The following is a 16,350-nucleotide window of genomic DNA, read 5'->3' as shown; positions in this document are numbered from 1 at the left end:
GGGAGGGACACGGCGCGGCTCGGACCACCAGGCAGGACGGCCAGTGCATGGCCGCAGCACCTGCTGAGGAAGGGCCGCCCCAGGTCAGGAGGCTGGTCTTTCGCCACAGTGTCCCTTCTTTTGGGCGGGTGGACGGAGAAACAGGCAATCTTATTCTGGAGGGGGAGAGGGAGGGGGAGAGACCCCCCCGCCCAAGAGGCTGCAGGGGCTAAGCCCCCCCCCCCAACCTCCCTCTTGGCGCTCGGCAAGCTTCCGTCCCACACTGACTGGGCCTGCTGCAGGAGCCCGGAGGTCGGGAGGCCTGCGTGAGTCTAGGCCGTGCCCGCGTCTATGAAACCTGGGCGGCCCTCCAGCAGCCAATCAGGAGGCCTGCGTGAGTCTAGGCCGTGCCCGCGTCTATGGAACCCGGGCGGCCCTCCAGCAGCCAATCAGGAAGGCGCTGGCTTGCAACATTCGGAGAGCGCCTTCACCGTGCCTGTCTCCGCGTTCCTTCCGGCCGGGCAGGCGGAGGAGGCAGCGAGGAGGATGTTTTACCACGTGAGTAGCGCTGCCCAGGGACACCCCCCCGCCGCCGCCGCGGTGCATGTGTGGGGGCTGCCCCCCCACCTCAGTTCTTGTGACTAGAACCCGGGAGGGGTGGGGTCAGGTCGCTGGAGGGGCCGGCTGTGTGCCCAGGGCAGAGCCCAGGCAGGGCTCCTAGAGGCACTCCCGGCTTGCGGCACTCCCTGCCGCATGATCGTGTGTGCTGTTGGACGAGGACTGGGGAGACCCGCGTTCAAGTCCCCGTTCACCACGGGACTCCCTGGGTTACTCTGGGCCGGCCAATTCTCTAACCTGCCTCACAGGGTGGTTGTGAGGAGAAAAAACACAGGCATGGATGCCGCTCTGGAGCAGTCTTCCGTCTAACAAGGATTCCCGGATGTTGTTGACTACACCTCCCAGCATCCCCAGCTGCCGTGGCCTTTGGCTGGGCATTATGGGAGTTGTAGTCAACAACATCTGGGAATCCCTGTGAGAGGGAACACTGCTCTGGATGCCTTCCAAGGATACCAGAGTGGGATATTATAAACGTAAAAATAAAGACAACGGGGCCAGGTGGTTAACTGGCTGGGGCACCCTGTGCTGAGGACTGGGGTTTCTGCAGCAAGGAGACGGGCACAGCTGCTGGGTTGTGAGGCTGGCCTTTCCCCCTCCCTAACCCTCCTGGCATCTCCTTGGCGTCTGCTCTGAGGCTTCTCCCTGCTGCTCTGTCTCCAGATCTCCCTCGAACACGAGATCCTCCTCCACCCGCGGTATTTTGGGCCCAACCTGCTGAACACCGTGAAGCAAAAGCTGTTCACCGAGGTGGAAGGGACCTGCACAGGGAAGTGAGTAAGACCTGGCTGCATTCACGCCCCTTTCTGGGGTGGGGGCTTGCTGGTCTGCAGGTCCTTTTCTTGCTGTATCAGTGGGCACAAAGAAATGGCGGTTTGGGACTGTAGCTCAGAGGTCAAGCCCCAGCTTTGAAGGCCAAGGGTGGCAGCGTCTTTAGGCAAAGTAAAGGTAAAGCAAAGTTGTGCCTTCGAGTCGGTGGCGACCCCAGAGCCTCCCTGTGGCTGTCTTGGGTAGAATCCAGGAGGGGTTGACCATGGCCTCCTCCCAGGCAGCCTGATGATGCCTTTCAGCATCTCCCTCTGTCATTGCTGCCCAATAGAGGTGCTTCCCATCGTCTGGGAAACAGACCCACGGGGATTCGAACCGGCAGCCTCTAGCTTGCTAGTCAAGTCATTTCTCCACTGCACCATTAAGTAGTCCTGGGTAGTCCTCGCTAGTCGCTGCCAGTCAGTGCAGGCAGTTCTGGGCTAGATAGAGCAGTGGTCTGACTCAGCAGAAGCTGGCTCCCTGGGAAATGACTGTCGCAGAGGCACCCCTGCTTGGCACACAGGAGCTCCCAGCTTCGATCCCTGGCAGCATCTCCGGGTAGGCCTGGGAAAGGCTCATGCCTGAAACCTTGGAGGGCTGCTGCCTGTCCGTGCAGCCAGTATGGAGCTAGGGCCTGACTCCGTAAAAGGCAACTCTCTCAGAGTATCTTCGAGGGCAAGGGCTCGGCCGTGGAGTCCCTGGCTGGCTTGCAGGAGGTCCCAGGTCTGCTCCCTGGCAGGCAGCATCTCCAGGTAGGCCTGGGATGGCTGGGCAAGACCACCACTGAAAGCCCCTGGAAAGCCGCTGCCAGTGTCCGCTGTGAATGCAGGGTCCTGGGCTTGCAGGAGAGCTCTCCCTCCCTCCCTCCCTCCCTCCCTCTTTCTGTCCTCCAGGTATGGCTTTGTCATTGCGGTCACCACCATCGACAACATTGGGGCGGGTGTCATCCAGCCCGGGCGCGGCTTCGTCCTGTACCCGGTCAAGTACAAAGCCATCGTCTTCCGGCCCTTCAAAGGAGAGGTGGTGGACGCCGTGGTGACTCAGGTGAACAAGGTGAGGCGGCAGGGAGGGCCGGCCGTGGGGCAGGAGCCTTGGGTCTCCCCACTCCTGGCTCCTTACGCCGCCGTGCTGTCTTGTTCTGCGGGGCCGTCTTTCCCGGGAAGGGTCTCTCGATAGTGGTGCCGCCCTTCTTTCCTGCAGGTCGGACTCTTCACGGAAATCGGGCCCATGTCCTGCTTCATTTCCCGACACGTGAGTGCCGGCCGCCCTGTCTGTCTGTCCGTGGCATCAGGCAGGGCTTTCTGACAAGGGTCCCCCTTCGGCCCCCAAGGTTCAGGTTCCGGCCAGCTTAGTTCCAGCTATGAGCCCTGAAAGGACAGGCCGGGTGGGCGGTGGGGGTGCGTGTGGGGGTGGATTCCAGGCCCTGCTCCCCAGGGATTCCTTCCAGCTAGAGCTGCCGGGGCTGGGAGGTGCCCCTCCAGCGGCCCTCTCTCGCTGAGCTGGGCTGCCTCCCGTGGCTCACACTTGCTGCTCTCTGTCCTCTTGGCAGTCCATCCCCTCCGAAATGGAATTTGACCCCAACTCGAATCCCCCCTGCTACAAGACAGTCGATGAGGTGAGTCCAGCTGGGGGCTTTCCTGTGGCACTCTGGGTGTGGGTGGGGGGTGTGGGTGTGTGCACACGCACACCACGTGCCCTTACGGTGCTGGAGGCCTGCCCCTTGCAGGATGGGTGGTGGCGCTTCCCCCCCTGCATGTGAGGCCGGGCACGGCGTGGATGAGCCTGGAGGGCTGGGCATGTCTTTGCTAAAGCAAGGATTTCCGAGAGGGAGCCGAGATGGGCCAGCCAGTTTGCTTTCCCTGCAACAGACTCCTGGGATGTTGACTCTGCCACCCAATCCCAACAGGATATTGTCATTCAGCAAGATGACGAAATTCGGCTGAAGATCGTGGGGACCCGAGTGGACAAGAGCGACATTGTGAGTTGGTAGGGCGTGTGGCCTAGTGGCCAGAGGGGCACTTTTATTATTTTTATTATAATTATAAATTTATAATTATGTTTTTAGATTGCCTGGTATTTATATCTCTAGGTAGTGTACAAAATTTAAAATATGTAGAAGTCACAAATTGAAATACATGGCAGTAAAACCAATAGAATAATGTTATTAAAACAAGTTTTTAAAATTATTAAAATAATGTTGTTAATGTTTGGCCAGCAGAGGGCAGTGTAGATGTGGGGTTGCCATTACCGGGTCTGCAGGCAGGCCTTCCTGCCCACTTGATGGTGACAGTTCTCGTTCTTGCATCCACTGATGTTGAGCTTTCCTGTCCCGAGGGGCCAAAGAGCGATAGAGTTGTGTGCCACTCTGTAGCCCGAGGAAATTGGGACCAGTGAATGTAAAGGAGGGAGAAGCTGGTGCCTCTTTGGGTCCAGCAGGTTATTCCAACAGACGGCACCATTCTAGGGGCCTTGGGGAGATGCTGCCACTCAAGAGTAGGCACTCTTGTGCATTACAGACACCTGGTCGGAGTCAGCATAAGGCAGCCCCCTAGGTAGTTTTCATGGCAGGGCTGTAGCGCTAGAGTGGCCAGGCCCCCCTGGAATTCCGGGTTTCACCTGGATTTTAAGCATCGCACAGGGACATAGGAGGCTGCCTTATCCAGAGTCAGACCCTTGGTCCATCTAGCTCAGGGTTGTCTTCACAGACTGGCAGCGGCTTCTCCAAGGTTGCAGGCAGGAATCTCTCTCAGCCCTTTCTTGGAGATGCCAGGGAAGGAGGGAGGGAACTTGGAACCTTCTGCTCTCCTCAGAGCAGCTCCATCCCCTGAGGGGAGTATCTTACATTCAGATGCAACCAGGGTGGACCCTGCTTAGCTAAGGGGACCAGTCCTGCTCGCGGCCACCAGACCAGCCTCTCCTGCTCAGAAATCATTTTCAAGCCAATTTACATCCTATGCAGATTAGGCACCTGGATTTGGGAAGCCAGAATAGGGCCACCCTGCGTAGCACAGTGCGGGAACCGCAGCTCTGCCTGCAGGAGGTCCCAGGTTCCGTCCCTGGTGGCAGCGGCAGCAGCATCTCCAGGTAGGGCTGGGAGAGACCCTGGAGAGCCGCTGCCAGTCAGAGCAGACCATCCTGGGCCGGGCTTGGTGTGTTTCTGCAGGGGCCGAGCTGAGCTGAGCATGCTCTGGGCAGATCCTAACTCCTCCTCTCTCTCTCTCTCCTCCCTCTCCGGCAGTTTGCTATTGGGTCGCTCATGGATGACTACCTTGGTAAGCTTCCTCTCTTCCTTGCATTGCTGCTCTATTGATTTATACAAAGCGGTACAAGCCAGGGGCTCCCAATCGGGGGTCTCCAGAGGTTGGCGGATTACAGCTCCCAGAATCCCTAGCCTTTCGCAATGGCCTTTTGGCTTGCTAATACAAGACGCGCCGGCCACAAGCTTAGTTGGCTCTAAAAAGGTTTGGATGCGTTCTCAGAGCAACACCTTTTAGCCATGGTAGCTAGTTGGAACCTCCAGTGGAAAGGGCAGTCTACCTCTGAGTACCAGCCGGAGAGGACTGAGGAGGGGTGGGCGATGGCCTTCACCTCTGGGCCCGGCTCGTGATCTTTCCGGAGGCCTCTGTCTGGGATTGCCGATGGCAACCCAAATGCTGGATTGGTGGCTTCTTGGAGGACTCTCCGTGTGTTGACTAACTGGGATTCTGGGCCGCTGGGGTGACAGATTGCACCGCAGGTGGGCTGGGAGTTAAGGGCTCTCGCTTCCCCTTTTCCTGCAGGCCTCGTCAGCTGAATCTCCTCCGCGTCCGGCTCGCCCTTCCCCGGACTCTCCACCACCGAGCCTGGCCTCTGGATCTCGGGCGCTGGCTTTCTCTCCTGAGCCACAGCAGCCGGGCAGCGCGGGTGGGACCGGGCCCGCTCTGGGTCTCCAGTTCAAGTCTTCTGGGCTGACGCTCTGCTTGGCGGCTCTCTTGTGCTTCTCGCCTTTCTCCTTTTCTTTCTTGAGCATCTTTGTCTCTGGGCAGTCTTACCAGAAAGCCACATGGTTGCAAAACAAAGTTCAAACATTAAAACAATGATAGATTCTGTAAGCCGACTGAGCTTCCCTGTTTCTTGCCCTTCGCTTTTTCCTTGCTGGTCTGGGACTCTCGTTGCTAAGCTGAGGGGCCGGCTGCCTGGCCTTTCTTTATTTTTGCTTTAAAACACATATGAGCTGGCTTTGGGGCAGAAGCTCCTGGAGCAGGGGGCAGCCGGAGCCCAGAGCGCCTCTCGGGCCCCAGGAGGACAGCCCGAAGCCCATCCCGGTGGCAGTGCTGCAGAGCTGCCTCTCCCAAGTGGTCTCTTCTCGCCTTGGGCAGGGGCCGGGGCTGCGAGGCAGTGCCCCTGCTGAGCAGGCAGAAAGTCACAGGCTTCCAGGGAAGGCGGAGAGAGACCCTTGCTTTAGTTCCTGGGGAGAGGCTGCCAGCCAGCCCAGACAACACTGAGTAAGACCGACGAAGGGTCAGATTCAGTTGGAAGCAGCTGCCTCGATTCATCGGGAACCTCTCGCTGGTGGGATAAAGGTAGAAGCGAGTTCTGATTAAGAGCAGAGGCACAGTCTGGGGGCCTGGGGCCAGGAGAGGGGAGCAGAGCCTGCCCCGGGGCTTCATCTGAGCAATTGCACGTCTCTGCCACACCTTGTCCCGGGGCCACCCTTGTCCTCCCCACTTGCAGACCCTGAGAAGGAGACACCAGCCACGCCCTGGAGCCTGGCAGAGAAAACGCTGCCCGTTTGCAACGGCCAGTTCTTGGGAGTAAAGCTCTGTGCGTGGGCAATGGCTCCTAGAGCGCCAGGCGCAGGATCTGGCTGGCTGGCACATGGGATCGGCCTGAGCGTGATTCCCATTCAAGCTGGTGCCTCTTACTTCTGAGTAAACCTGCCTGGTCCTGAGCTCTGCAAACTCCTGTTTTCACACTTAAACGGAATGCAGATTGGCAAGAGCGATTTATTGCTCTTGAGGTCAAGGAGGCATTGGCTAGTGACCGCACATCATGACTGCTGGCTGTCTCTGCTGACAAGGCTCCGGAGGCATTTAGGGTTCTGTCCCTTTAAAAGGGCAGAAGGCGGCGGCACCGGACTCTGAAAGGCGCACGCGCGGAGCCCATCGCGCGTCACCACGAGGCCCCGCCCCTTCCAGTGACGCACTATAAGGGGGAGGGGAGGGGGGCGCGCGCGGCATGTCGTGCTCGTCAGTCCGGCTTGCTGCTTTACGGCCGTCTCGCGCGACGCTCCTCCTTTTCCTCTCCTCGCTAAGATGGCGGCGGCCGGGGTGAGCTTGTGTTTCCCGGGGAGCCCGGCGCGGAATCCGCCCGCATCCGGCTTGGGGGTGCGGGATCGGGCCCCACGGGTGGGGGGTTTGGGAGAAGGGGCCCTGTGCGGGTCCTGCTAGGGGGGGATTGGGCGGTGGGGGCCCCGCGGCGGGCGTGGGGAGGCCGACAGGCGGGCCCTGGGTGGGAGTGTCCCCCTCCAGTCTCCCGATTTCTTGCTCTTGGGCTCAGGTTGCCTCGCTGGGGGGCGCTGGCCTGATGTGTGGGGTGGGCGGCATGAGGGGCCCGAGCTCCCCCGGCAGAATCTGCTGTGGGGGTCCCTCTGTCGGGGTCTCAAAGGGGTCCCTACACCCCTTTGAAGGTGGGGGTCTGCTTCACGGGGTGCTGGAGTGGGGGGGGGGTTGAGGCAAGGGGCTTCTCAGGCGCTGCTGTCATGGGGAGGGGTCTTCTAGGCGGCGGTGGGCCCCACAGAGCCTCTGTCTTCGGTGGCAGTCTATCCCTCAGCGTGGGGTTGTAACTCAGCAGTGGAGTCCCAGCCCTGCACGTCCCGTGGGGCTGGGATAGATCCCTGGTGGGGGGGGGGGTGCTGCTGGTCAGAGGACGGGGGGCGCTCTTTAGAGGGGCCCTTGCTTTGGGCATCGGTCCTTTGCCACTTGGGAGGGGGCACAAAGGAAAGAAGGCTCTTGCTGGGGGGGGGCTGCTTGTGGGGCTCTGTCTGGCTGCTGCCTGGATGGGGGGTGGGCCAAAGGGACTTGCCCCCCATCCCACCCGAGGGCGTCTGCAAGGCTGGGTCTGAGGGGCTGGGGGGTCCCGGAAAGTGGGCCGCCTGGGCACAGAGCCCCGAGTCCCAGTGGGGGGTCCCTAGGCTGCAGCTCAGAGGGTGGGTGGGTGGGTGGGCGTGGCTCTGCCTGGGAGGAGGTGGGAGGGCCCCCCAGAAGCAGAGGCACCAGAGGGGTGCAGAGCCCAGCCTGCTCAGCAGGAGGAGAGGATGGGGGGGGGTGCCGGAGTGGGGGGGGGCTCTGTGGGGCTGGGCGGGGAGGTCTTCCGGCAGCCTTGTCATGCTGCAGCCTCCCTGGTGCAGAGGCCCTGAGGAAGGGGGTGGGGCTCCTCCTCCGGGCCCTGCAGGGCTGCTCCCCCCCCCCCCGGCTCATGCTGCCGCTCACTTTCTCCCCCCCCCCCGCAGACCCTCTACACCTACCCCGAGAACTGGCGGGCCTTCAAAGCCCTCATTGCCGCCCAGTACAGTGGGGCCAAGATCCAGGTGCTCTCCGCCCCTCCCCAGTTCCACTTTGGGCAGACCAACAAGACCCCCGAGTTCCTGAAGAAGTTTCCCGTCGGGAAGGTGAGGTGCTCGGGGGGGGAGGCGGGGATTGGTGGTGCCCCCGAACCTGCCGGGCCGCCCAGGAGCCAAAGGCCAGCTGGGTCGGTCTCCGGGCTGGTGGGGGCGCCTGCTAGCCAAGGCCCGTGCTCCGTTGCCCGTGGCCTTGGAGGCGGCTACAAAGCGACCCTGTGGAGGCTTTGGGAGGTGCCTTCTGCTGAGCCAGGCCCGGGTCCATCTGGCTGCCTCCAGTCCATGCCGAGCCTGCTCCAGTTTGGCCCCCTCCCGCTGCTTTTGGACTCCAACTCCCATCATCCCCAGCCGCCGTGGCCAGTAGCCAGGGATGATGGGAATCAAGCGTCTGCTAGAGGGCTGAAGTTGAGGAGCCCTGCGTGACGCAGCCTGGCAGCCGCGCTCCTGGGACTCCGCGGGAGGCTGTTCCCGGCTGATGTGCTGGGCTCTGCAGCCAGGTGCCCGCTGGAATGCCCCCCCGTTGCCCCGGGGGTGGGCCGTGCCCAGGAAGGCCGGGCCCTGAGCCGGAGTGCCTCCTTGCCCTGCAGGTGCCGGCCTTTGAAGGGGACGATGGATTCTGCGTCTTTGAGAGCAACGCCATTGCCCACTACGGTGAGCCCAGCCCTGGGCCTTGGCGGGGGCGGGGGGGGCAAGAGGCGACTCCTCAGGGCGGGGGACCCCCTCCCTCCCTCCCCCTCCTCCTTGCAGCGGGCATCCTGGCCCTTGGCGGGTGCTGCCTCCTGCTGGGCGGCAGCATTTCAGCTCTCCCCCCCCCCCGCCCCACCCCAGTCAGCAACGCAGAGCTGCGAGGAGCCAGCCCGGAGGCGGCCGCCCAGGTCATCCAGTGGGTCAGCTTTGCCGACAGCGACATCGTCCCTCCCGCCAGCACGTGGGTCTTCCCCACCTTGGGCATCATGCACTACAACAAGCAGGTGAGGGGCCCGGCCGCTGCTCGGAGGCCTCCCGGGGGGGGCAGCGCAGGGGGGCCGGAGCAAGAGGCAGGCAAGCGCTGCCTTCCGGACTCACCCAAGCTCTGCACAGGGGCGGGGGGGGGGGAGAATCCTCCTGGGACGTCCCCCTGAATGGCCTCTCCCCCCCCGCCCAGGCCACCGAGTACGCCAAGGAGGAAGTGAAGAGGGTCCTGGGCACCCTGGACTCCCACCTGAAGACGCGGACCTTCCTGGTGGGCGAGCGCGTCTCGCTGGCCGACATCACGGTGGCCTGCACTCTCCTCTGGCTGTACAAGCAGGTGGGGCTCCGGCCGTCCCTCAGTGGGTGGGGCTCCTGCTCTGGGGACGGGCACCAGCCCTTCCCCTCCTGGGTGGCTCAGCCCGCTGCTGGTGGCTCTGGGGGGCGAGGGAGGGGGCAGGAGTGTGGCTGCTGGGCCAGGCCCGCTCCGCACACCAGCGCCCGGAGCCGGCGGCAGCCAGGCCAGGCCAAGCCCCGTGTTGGAGGTCCCTTGGTGGGGGTCTGCCTGGCTCCCGGGGGAGGGCCCCTGCGGCTGGCTGCACAGCTCCCGCCTCTCTCCCGCCAGGTGTTGGAGCCGTCCTTCCGCCAGCCCTACGGGAACGTCAACCGTTGGTTTGTCACCTGCCTCAACCAGCCGCAGTTCAGGGCTGTCCTGGGAGAGGTGAAGCTGTGTGAGAAGATGGCCCAGTTTGACGGTGAGGGGGCTCTGGCACTCGCTCCCCCCGCGCCCCTCTCCCACACGGCCGCCCTCCAGGGCTCTGGCGGGGGAGCCCCTCTCTGCTCCCCTCCCCTCCCCTCCCCTCCCCGGCAGGGGTGTGGGGCGCTGTGGCGGCAGGTGCCTCTGCTGGGGAAGCAGACCTGGCCCAGTTGCGTGGTAGCTGGACCCCAAATGCACACACTCCCCCCCCCCCTTCTCAGGAAGCAGCACTCATGGCTCCAGCCAGAAGTGCCGAGGTTGCAGTCAGAGGTTCTGCTCCAAAGGGGAAGCAAGCATGCTCTTGCTGCCGTGGGGCAGGAGTCCTGCAGGCCCCCAAAGCAGGCCGGCCCCTTCAGGAAAGAGTCAGCAGGGACATCCGTGCCCTGTCTGTGGATCGGCTGCCAAGCTGAGGGGCTGGCCCCCTTCCGGGAGCTCCGGAGACCCCCCTCTAGCTAGGCTCAAAAGCAGGCGCGCCCATTCCGGTTGCATCAGAAGGGGGGACTAGGGGTGGGAGCAGCCCCGTCAGAGATTCCCCCCTCAGGGGACCCTGGGGCTGCTCAGACATTCCCGGTGCCCTCCCTGGCAGCAGCATCTCCAAGATTGGGCTGAGAGAGATTCCTGCCTGCAGCCTTGGAGAAGCAGCCGCTGCCAGTCTGGGTAGACGAGACTGAGCTAGAGGGACCAAGGCTCTGACTCCGTATACGGCCGCTTCCTCTGCTGCTCTGGCTGCTCAGCCCAGGCGGGCCCTCTGGGGTCAGTTCTGCAAAGTCCCAGGGGAAGGGGGCCTCCACAGACCCTCACAGCTGCACCACTGTGGGGCTGGCTCTGCCTGCCGCAGTCCCGCGGCTGCTCTGGGCTTGTGGGTTCTTCTTCCGCTGGGCGCTGCTTGTCCTGACTCCCGGAAGGAGGCGTGCTGCCCTTGTTCCCAGGCCAGCGGGAGGGTCCCTTGCTCTCTCTCAGCCGGTGGCCACCAGGGCGTCCCCGTCCCCCACGGGCTGACTGGTGGCCTCCCCGTCCCTGCAGCTAGGAAGTTTGCGGAGAACCAGCCCAAGAAGGAGAAGCCGCCCAAGGAGGAGAAGAAGCAGCAGCAGCCCGAGAAGAAGCAGCCGCAGCCGCCGCCCGAGCCCGAGGAGGAGCTGGACGAGTGCGAGCAGGCCCTGGCCGCCGAGCCCAAGTCCAAAGACCCCTTTGCTCACCTCCCCAAGAGGTCAGGACCCCCCCCCCCACTCGCCAAGGGCAAGGGCCGGAGCCAGCTGCTGCTCGGGGCGGGAGGGGGCACCTCCTGTCGAAGTGGGTGGGGAGAGGGGCTGCTGGCCAGCTGGGAGGCAGGCGGAGCCCTGTCTCCCCGAGGGAGCCCTGGAGGGCGCTGGGGCTCAAGGAAGAGCCTCCCCCTGTCTCTTCTCCTCCGGCCCCACCCCACTCCCCAGATGGGAGTCCTGGCGCCTTGCTCAGGTGGGGGGCAAGCTCCTGGGGCCGAGGGGCTGCCCTGTGGGACACACGCAGACTCAGCCCCCCCCGGCCCTCCCTGCAGGCGTCTCCTTGGAGCAGCCACCAGGGGGCAGCAGGCGTCCCTGGCAGTGGCCGCCCCTGAGCCCCAGAGGGCGCTCCGGTCCCTGCCTTGCTGCTGGGGCTCTGGCTGGCCAGGGCTGGGGGCAGCTGGTGACCAGTCCTCTGCCGGCGGGGGGGGAGGCGGCCCGGCTGTCGGGGCGGAAACAGCCCTCGAACGCCTGCAGCAGCTCTGCCTGTGCCAGGATGAGAAGAGGCCATGAGCTTCCCCCGGTGGCGGTGTTGCCGCTCAGCCTGGCCCCGGCATGGCAGCTGTGCCCGGACCGGAGTGCCCCGTCTGTCTGGCTGCTCCCTCTGAGAGCAGAAGGGCTGCCACCCCCACATGCCCTGCCTTTGGGGAAAGAGCCCGCATTGGGAGGCGGGGGTCCTTCCAGAAACGAGTGTGGGGTGCACAGCTGGGGGCCTCCAGGAGAGTCCCAGAGCCCCTCAGGGAAGGCCCCGGGGGTGGGGGCAGTGGGGCAGGCTGGCCCCTTCTGTGCAGCTGCCTCTCTCTCCAGGGGCATCAGACTGGGGGGGGGCACCTGACTGTCCTGCCCGAGAGAGCCTGAGCGGGGGGCACCCCCCCACACACACACACTCACTCACTCCCTCCCTCCTCTCGTCTTCCCTCCAGCCCCTTCGTCCTGGACGAGTTCAAGCGCAAGTACTCCAACGAAGACACCCTGACGGTGGCCCTGCCCCACTTCTGGGAGCATTTTGACAAGGAGGGCTGGTCCATCTGGTACGCCGAGTACCGCTTCCCCGAGGAGCTGGCGCAGACCTTCATGAGCTGCAACCTCATCACAGGTGAGGCCGCCCCCCATCTCCCCCCTCCCTCCCCCCCCCCGGCCTGGCCCCCCAGCCCGACGCCCACCAGGCTCCTTCGGTCTCCCCGGCAGGCATGTTCCAGCGCCTGGACAAGCTGCGGAAGAACGCCTTTGCCTCGGTCCTCCTCTTCGGCGCCGACAGCGGCAGCAGCATCTCGGGCATCTGGGTCTTCCGCGGGCAGGAGCTGGCCTTCCCGGTGAGTGACCTCGGGGCGGTGGGGGGCCAGAGCGGAGGCGTTTCCCCCGCTGGGAGGCCTGCGCCCCAGGTTCGAGAGGAAAGCCTGCCTGGGCTGGCGGCAGCGCTCTGACTCTTCCCCCCCCCCCCCCCGCCGTCTCCTCCTGCAGCTGAGCCCGGACTGGCAGGTGGATTACGAGTCCTACAGCTGGCGGAAGCTGGACCCGGAGAGCGCGGAGTGCAAGACGCTGGTGCAGGAGTACTTCCTGTGGGAGGGCCGCTTCCAGCACGTGGGCAAAGCCGTCAACCAGGGCAAGATCTTCAAGTGAGGCCGCGGCTGGCGCTGGGCCCGCTCCCCCCCCCAACGGACCTGCGGCGGCCCCCCCTGCTCCCGAGGCAGAGGCGTGGCGGTGTCTGGAGATGTGCATTAAACCCCCGCCTGTGCTAGTCGCCCTGGCCTCTGTCTCTCTCCCTGGGGGCGGGCAGCCCGGGGCCCTCTCCGCGTGGGGCCCTCCGCCCTGGCTGCAGACGGCACTCCAGGCTGGGCAGGGCCCTCTTCCTGGCTTGGGGCCCCGGCCCGCCTTGCGGCATGGAGTCCGGCCTTGCCTAATGAAAGAGAGGGCAGATGGCGCTTGGCTGGCCATTCCTCTCACACAGTAAAGCGGAGGTTCTCTCGACCCTTGTGGCAGGGGGTGATGGGAGCTGTAGTCCAGTAACATCTGGGGTCCCAAGCTGGAGAACCACTGGAGTGAGGGAGGGATGGTGGACTTGCAGAGATCCCCCCGACTCCCTGCTGGGGCAGCCCCCCTCTCTGGCCCTCACCGCAGCGCCCAGGGGCCGGGTCCTTCTGGGCCGAGCTTTGTTCCCCTTGCCTGCCCTGGGGGTGGCCCACGGCAGCAGCCCCCCTCGCCCAGCCTCTGGTTCTCCACAGTGGCCCACCCCCTGCCTCCGAGAAGCCGCCCCCAGACAGGCCAGAGGGGTGTGTGCAGCAGGGCCCCTCTCCTGCTGCTGTGGCTGCCCTGGAGGCTGGAGGTGGCCTGTAGCCGCCCGACTAGTAGCCAGCGACAGACCTGCTCTCCCTGACTTGGTACAAGCTCGTGCCCCCCCCCCCTGGCAGAGAACTCCCCGGAGGATTCCTGCTGTGTGGTGTGGAAAAGCCCTCCTGAGGAGCCGTCACAGCAGAATGTGGCTCCTGTGCCCACTGCCGAGCGTGGCGGCCTCTTTGGGAGCAGGCGAGAAGGCAGACCGGGCCTCCTTTGGGCTGCCTGCTGGTTGTGCTGGCGGGGGGTCCTGTGTGGCACCTTGCCCTTGCTCCCCCCCCCCCCCCGGGACCGGCAGCTGAGGCATGCTCTGGCCCTGCTCAGGGGAAGCCACTCCCTTTGGTGCGGCTGGGGAGGAGACGGGGACGGGCTCCTCACTGGTTGAAGGACAGGAAACCGAGTCAGAATCAAGGGACAGTTTTCCCCATGGAGGGAAGCAAGAGGGGTGGGGGGTCCCCCAGGGATCTGTCCTGGGGCTGGTGCGCTTTACCTGTGCGAAACAGGGTGCTGGACTAGAGGGGCTTTGGGCCTGATCCCGCAGCAAGGCTCTTCTTAGGTTCCTGGTTTATCCATGATCTAGGAGTTGGGTGAGCAGCAAAGTGGGCAAATGACGCTAAACTATGGAGGGCTGTCAAAGCCACAGCAGATTCTGAGGAGCTGCAACACGATCTCTCCCAACTGGGGAGTGGGTGGCAAATGTGGCTCAATGGGAGCAAATGTCAAGTGGTGCACACATTGGGGCAACCCCCCCCCACTTCACATATACGCCGAGGGGATCTGAGCTGCCGGTGACTGACCAGCAGAGGGATCTGGGGTGGGGGTGGGGGGGTGGACAGGAGTGGCGCGGAAGGCCCATTCCATGCTGGGGGCTGAAAATAAAAATGCTAATATCATATCACACCCTTAATCCCTTACATGATATGTGAGATAATACTATAGCGCTATGGTGCAGCCCCAGCTGAAGTACTGAGTGCGGTTCTGGTCCCTGTATCTTCCGGCCGTTCTGGAACGGGAGAAGGTGCAGAAGAGGCCCACCCCGATGAGCAGGGGCCTGGAGCGCCTTCCTTGGCTAGGCTGCAGCGTCTGGGGCTCTGGGGTTTGGAAAAGAGGTGACTGAGGCCAAAGGATTGAGGTGCAGGAAATTAGGCAAGGTTTTTCTGCCCCTCTCGCCACACAAGAACCACGGGTCATTTCGTGAAACCGGAGGCTTGGAAACTTAGGGCTGACCAGAGTGCATCATTCATCTCTGGGACACTCTGCCACTGAATGCAGTGATGGCCACTAGCTTTAAAGGAGGCTTTGACGAACCCATGGCCACTAGTCCGTGAGCTATAGGCCGCCTCGGAGGCAAGAGGCCTCCCAGTACCCCCACCAAATCCTCCTATACCGCCTTTCAACCAAAGTTCCCAAAGTGGTTTACATAGAGAAAATGCACCCATGGAGAAAGAAGAGGGCTGCCTGTCGCCCAAGAGACCTCCGAGGGAGAGGTGGCTCTTCGCCCCCTTAGCCGCCGGCGTCTACCCCCCAGAAATGCCAGTCGCAGGCGGGGGCCTCCCCTCCCCTCCGCCGGTGGCTTCTCGGAGGCATCTGGTGGGTCGGGGGCGGGCGGGCGGGGCGCAAGCCTTTCTGGCTGCTCGGGCGGGGGGCGGCGGGGAAGTGCTCCTTGGGAAGCGGGGCGGCGGCCGTCAAGAGTCCGGGGCGGGGGCTGGCTCTGAACAAGGCGGCCGCAGTTCGTCCCGAGGCTGGGGCTGGAATGTGGGCGCCCTTCCAGGCTCCCTGGGCAGCCCAGCTCGCCGCCGCCTCCTCCTCCTCCAGCGGCCCCCGCCCAGCTCTCTGTGTGCGGGCGGGGGGGATCGGGGAGGAGAGGGTTAAAGCCAGCCCCCCCCTTCCCCTCTCTGCATTGCTGGGCTGGCCCCGCCCCGGGGAAAGCCAGTGGGGCGTGGAGATGGGCTCCAGCTGTGCGTGTGTGGGGGGGGCTGGCTCTCACCCAGCCCCGCATCTGGAACTGGTGTTTGCTTCGCAGCAGCCCCACCCAAGCCCTGAGACTCGCAGGGTGGAAGGGGGGGGGCTAGCATCTGGCCACGGGGCCGGGGGACGGGCGGCGCTATATGCCCCCCCCCCGCGCGCCTGTCTGTGTGGCTGGCTGCAGCCGGGGCTGGGGGCTGGGGAGACCCTCCCCGGAGTTGCTCGCCGGCCCTCCGGCCGGGTGTCCAGCCCAGAGCAGCCGGGCGGAGGCGGCCCGCTGTGGGCAGAGTGAGGGGAGAAAGGAAACGGTCTGCCTCTGGCTGGCCCCAGCCGCCCCCCTGCGCCCTGCCTCTGCTGTGGCAAGTCCCGCCCGCTTCCAAGAGCCCCCACCGGGGCCACGACCGGAGGCCTCTTTGGTGGTGGCCCCGAGATGTTGCTCCTGGGTGCTGCCACCAGGGCTGGTCCCCACCTTGGTGCCTCCTGCCTCTCTTGTCGACTGGCTTCTTCTGACAGGTCCAGCGTGGCTGGGAATGATGGGTCTTGTAGTCCCCCAACCTCGGGTAGGGGTGTAGCTAGGGTAGAGGAGGTCTGTGTCCCCACCCCCACCCCCGTGGCCCTTCAGAGTGAGGGAGATCATGCAGACAAGAGGGAGGGAGGGAGCTGGGGGACCCAGGCTCATGGAGCCCCTCCGCTCACTTGTGGCAACAGCCCTGCTCTGCGGGCCCCAGAGGGCAGAGCCTTCATGTGGGAGAGGAAGTTCAGCCCCGCTTGGCACTGGAAGAGGCCCCCCAGGAGTACCTGGGAAGCAGCTCAGCCCTTGCAGAATGGAAACTGGGGGGCGGGGGGGAGGTGTCTGAGTCCAAGCAGAGTTCTTTCCTGGGCGGGGGGGGGGGTCCTGTGGGTGAAGAAGAGGCAGAGCTGGGCTGCTCCCTCCCCTCTGCTCCTTTCTCTGCCCATCCCATGGTGGGGTTGGTCTCCCTCTCCACGCCCCCCCCCAGCAGCTGGGCCTTGCCAGGGACAGCCCCCCTCCGCCAGCAGCACCTGGGCTCACCGGCAGCAGCTCAGAGGGCAGCGGGAGCTGGAGCCCCGCTGTG

At 64.3% G+C, this 16,350-nt stretch overlaps 2 protein-coding genes across 4 annotated transcripts; both read left to right on the top strand.

The window, feature by feature from the left end:
- The first annotated feature begins 29 nt into the window (after positions 1-29).
- On the top strand, positions 30-5,492 carry POLR2G (RNA polymerase II subunit G). 3 transcript variants are annotated; one of them, XR_008312210.1, is made up of 8 exons: positions 30-537; positions 1,258-1,367; positions 2,295-2,454; positions 2,602-2,652; positions 2,951-3,016; positions 3,270-3,379; positions 4,640-4,673; positions 5,181-5,492. XR_008312210.1 is itself a non-coding variant. In XM_053277941.1 (8 exons), the coding sequence occupies exons 1-8, from the start codon at positions 331-333 to the stop codon at positions 5,192-5,194; spliced, it is 714 nt and encodes a 237-aa protein (XP_053133916.1). In that variant the 5' UTR covers positions 30-330; the 3' UTR covers positions 5,195-5,492. The 3 variants fall into 3 exon arrangements, 2 of the variants coding, with proteins under 2 accessions (XP_053133916.1, XP_053133917.1); XM_053277941.1 differs by having other exon boundaries at positions 3,308-3,379; XM_053277942.1 differs by lacking the exon at positions 2,602-2,652 and having other exon boundaries at positions 3,308-3,379.
- A 1,095-nt stretch (positions 5,493-6,587) lies between these two features.
- EEF1G (eukaryotic translation elongation factor 1 gamma) lies at positions 6,588-12,701 on the top strand. Its single transcript, XM_053278885.1, has 10 exons — positions 6,588-6,710; positions 7,892-8,050; positions 8,587-8,650; positions 8,828-8,970; positions 9,144-9,287; positions 9,573-9,702; positions 10,728-10,911; positions 11,884-12,056; positions 12,149-12,273; positions 12,422-12,701. Exons 1-10 carry the CDS (start codon positions 6,696-6,698, stop codon positions 12,578-12,580), a joined length of 1,296 nt encoding a protein of 431 aa, XP_053134860.1. The 5' UTR covers positions 6,588-6,695; the 3' UTR covers positions 12,581-12,701.
- Positions 12,702-16,350: the final 3,649 nt, after the last annotated feature.

Source organism: Hemicordylus capensis, chromosome 14, assembly GCF_027244095.1.
Source record: "Hemicordylus capensis ecotype Gifberg chromosome 14, rHemCap1.1.pri, whole genome shotgun sequence".
Classification (NCBI taxonomy): domain Eukaryota; kingdom Metazoa; phylum Chordata; class Lepidosauria; order Squamata; family Cordylidae; genus Hemicordylus; species Hemicordylus capensis.
This window is presented reverse-complemented; position numbering and strand designations above follow the sequence as displayed.

Bases quoted from the DNA above. Each gene is read 5' to 3' on its own strand.
- EEF1G (XM_053278885.1), top strand. The intron at 8,651-8,827 runs GTGAGCCCAGCC...GCCCCACCCCAG, and splicing joins CAACGCCATTGCCCACTACG to TCAGCAACGCAGAGCTGCGA. The intron at 12,057-12,148 runs GTGAGGCCGCCC...TCTCCCCGGCAG, and splicing joins GAGCTGCAACCTCATCACAG to GCATGTTCCAGCGCCTGGAC.
- POLR2G (XM_053277941.1), top strand. From the start codon at position 331: ATGAAACCTGGGCGGCCCTCCAGCAGCCAATCAGGAGGCCTGCGTGAG. The intron at 538-1,257 runs GTGAGTAGCGCT...CTCTGTCTCCAG, and splicing joins CGAGGAGGATGTTTTACCAC to ATCTCCCTCGAACACGAGAT. The intron at 3,017-3,307 runs GTGAGTCCAGCT...CAATCCCAACAG, and splicing joins GCTACAAGACAGTCGATGAG to GATATTGTCATTCAGCAAGA.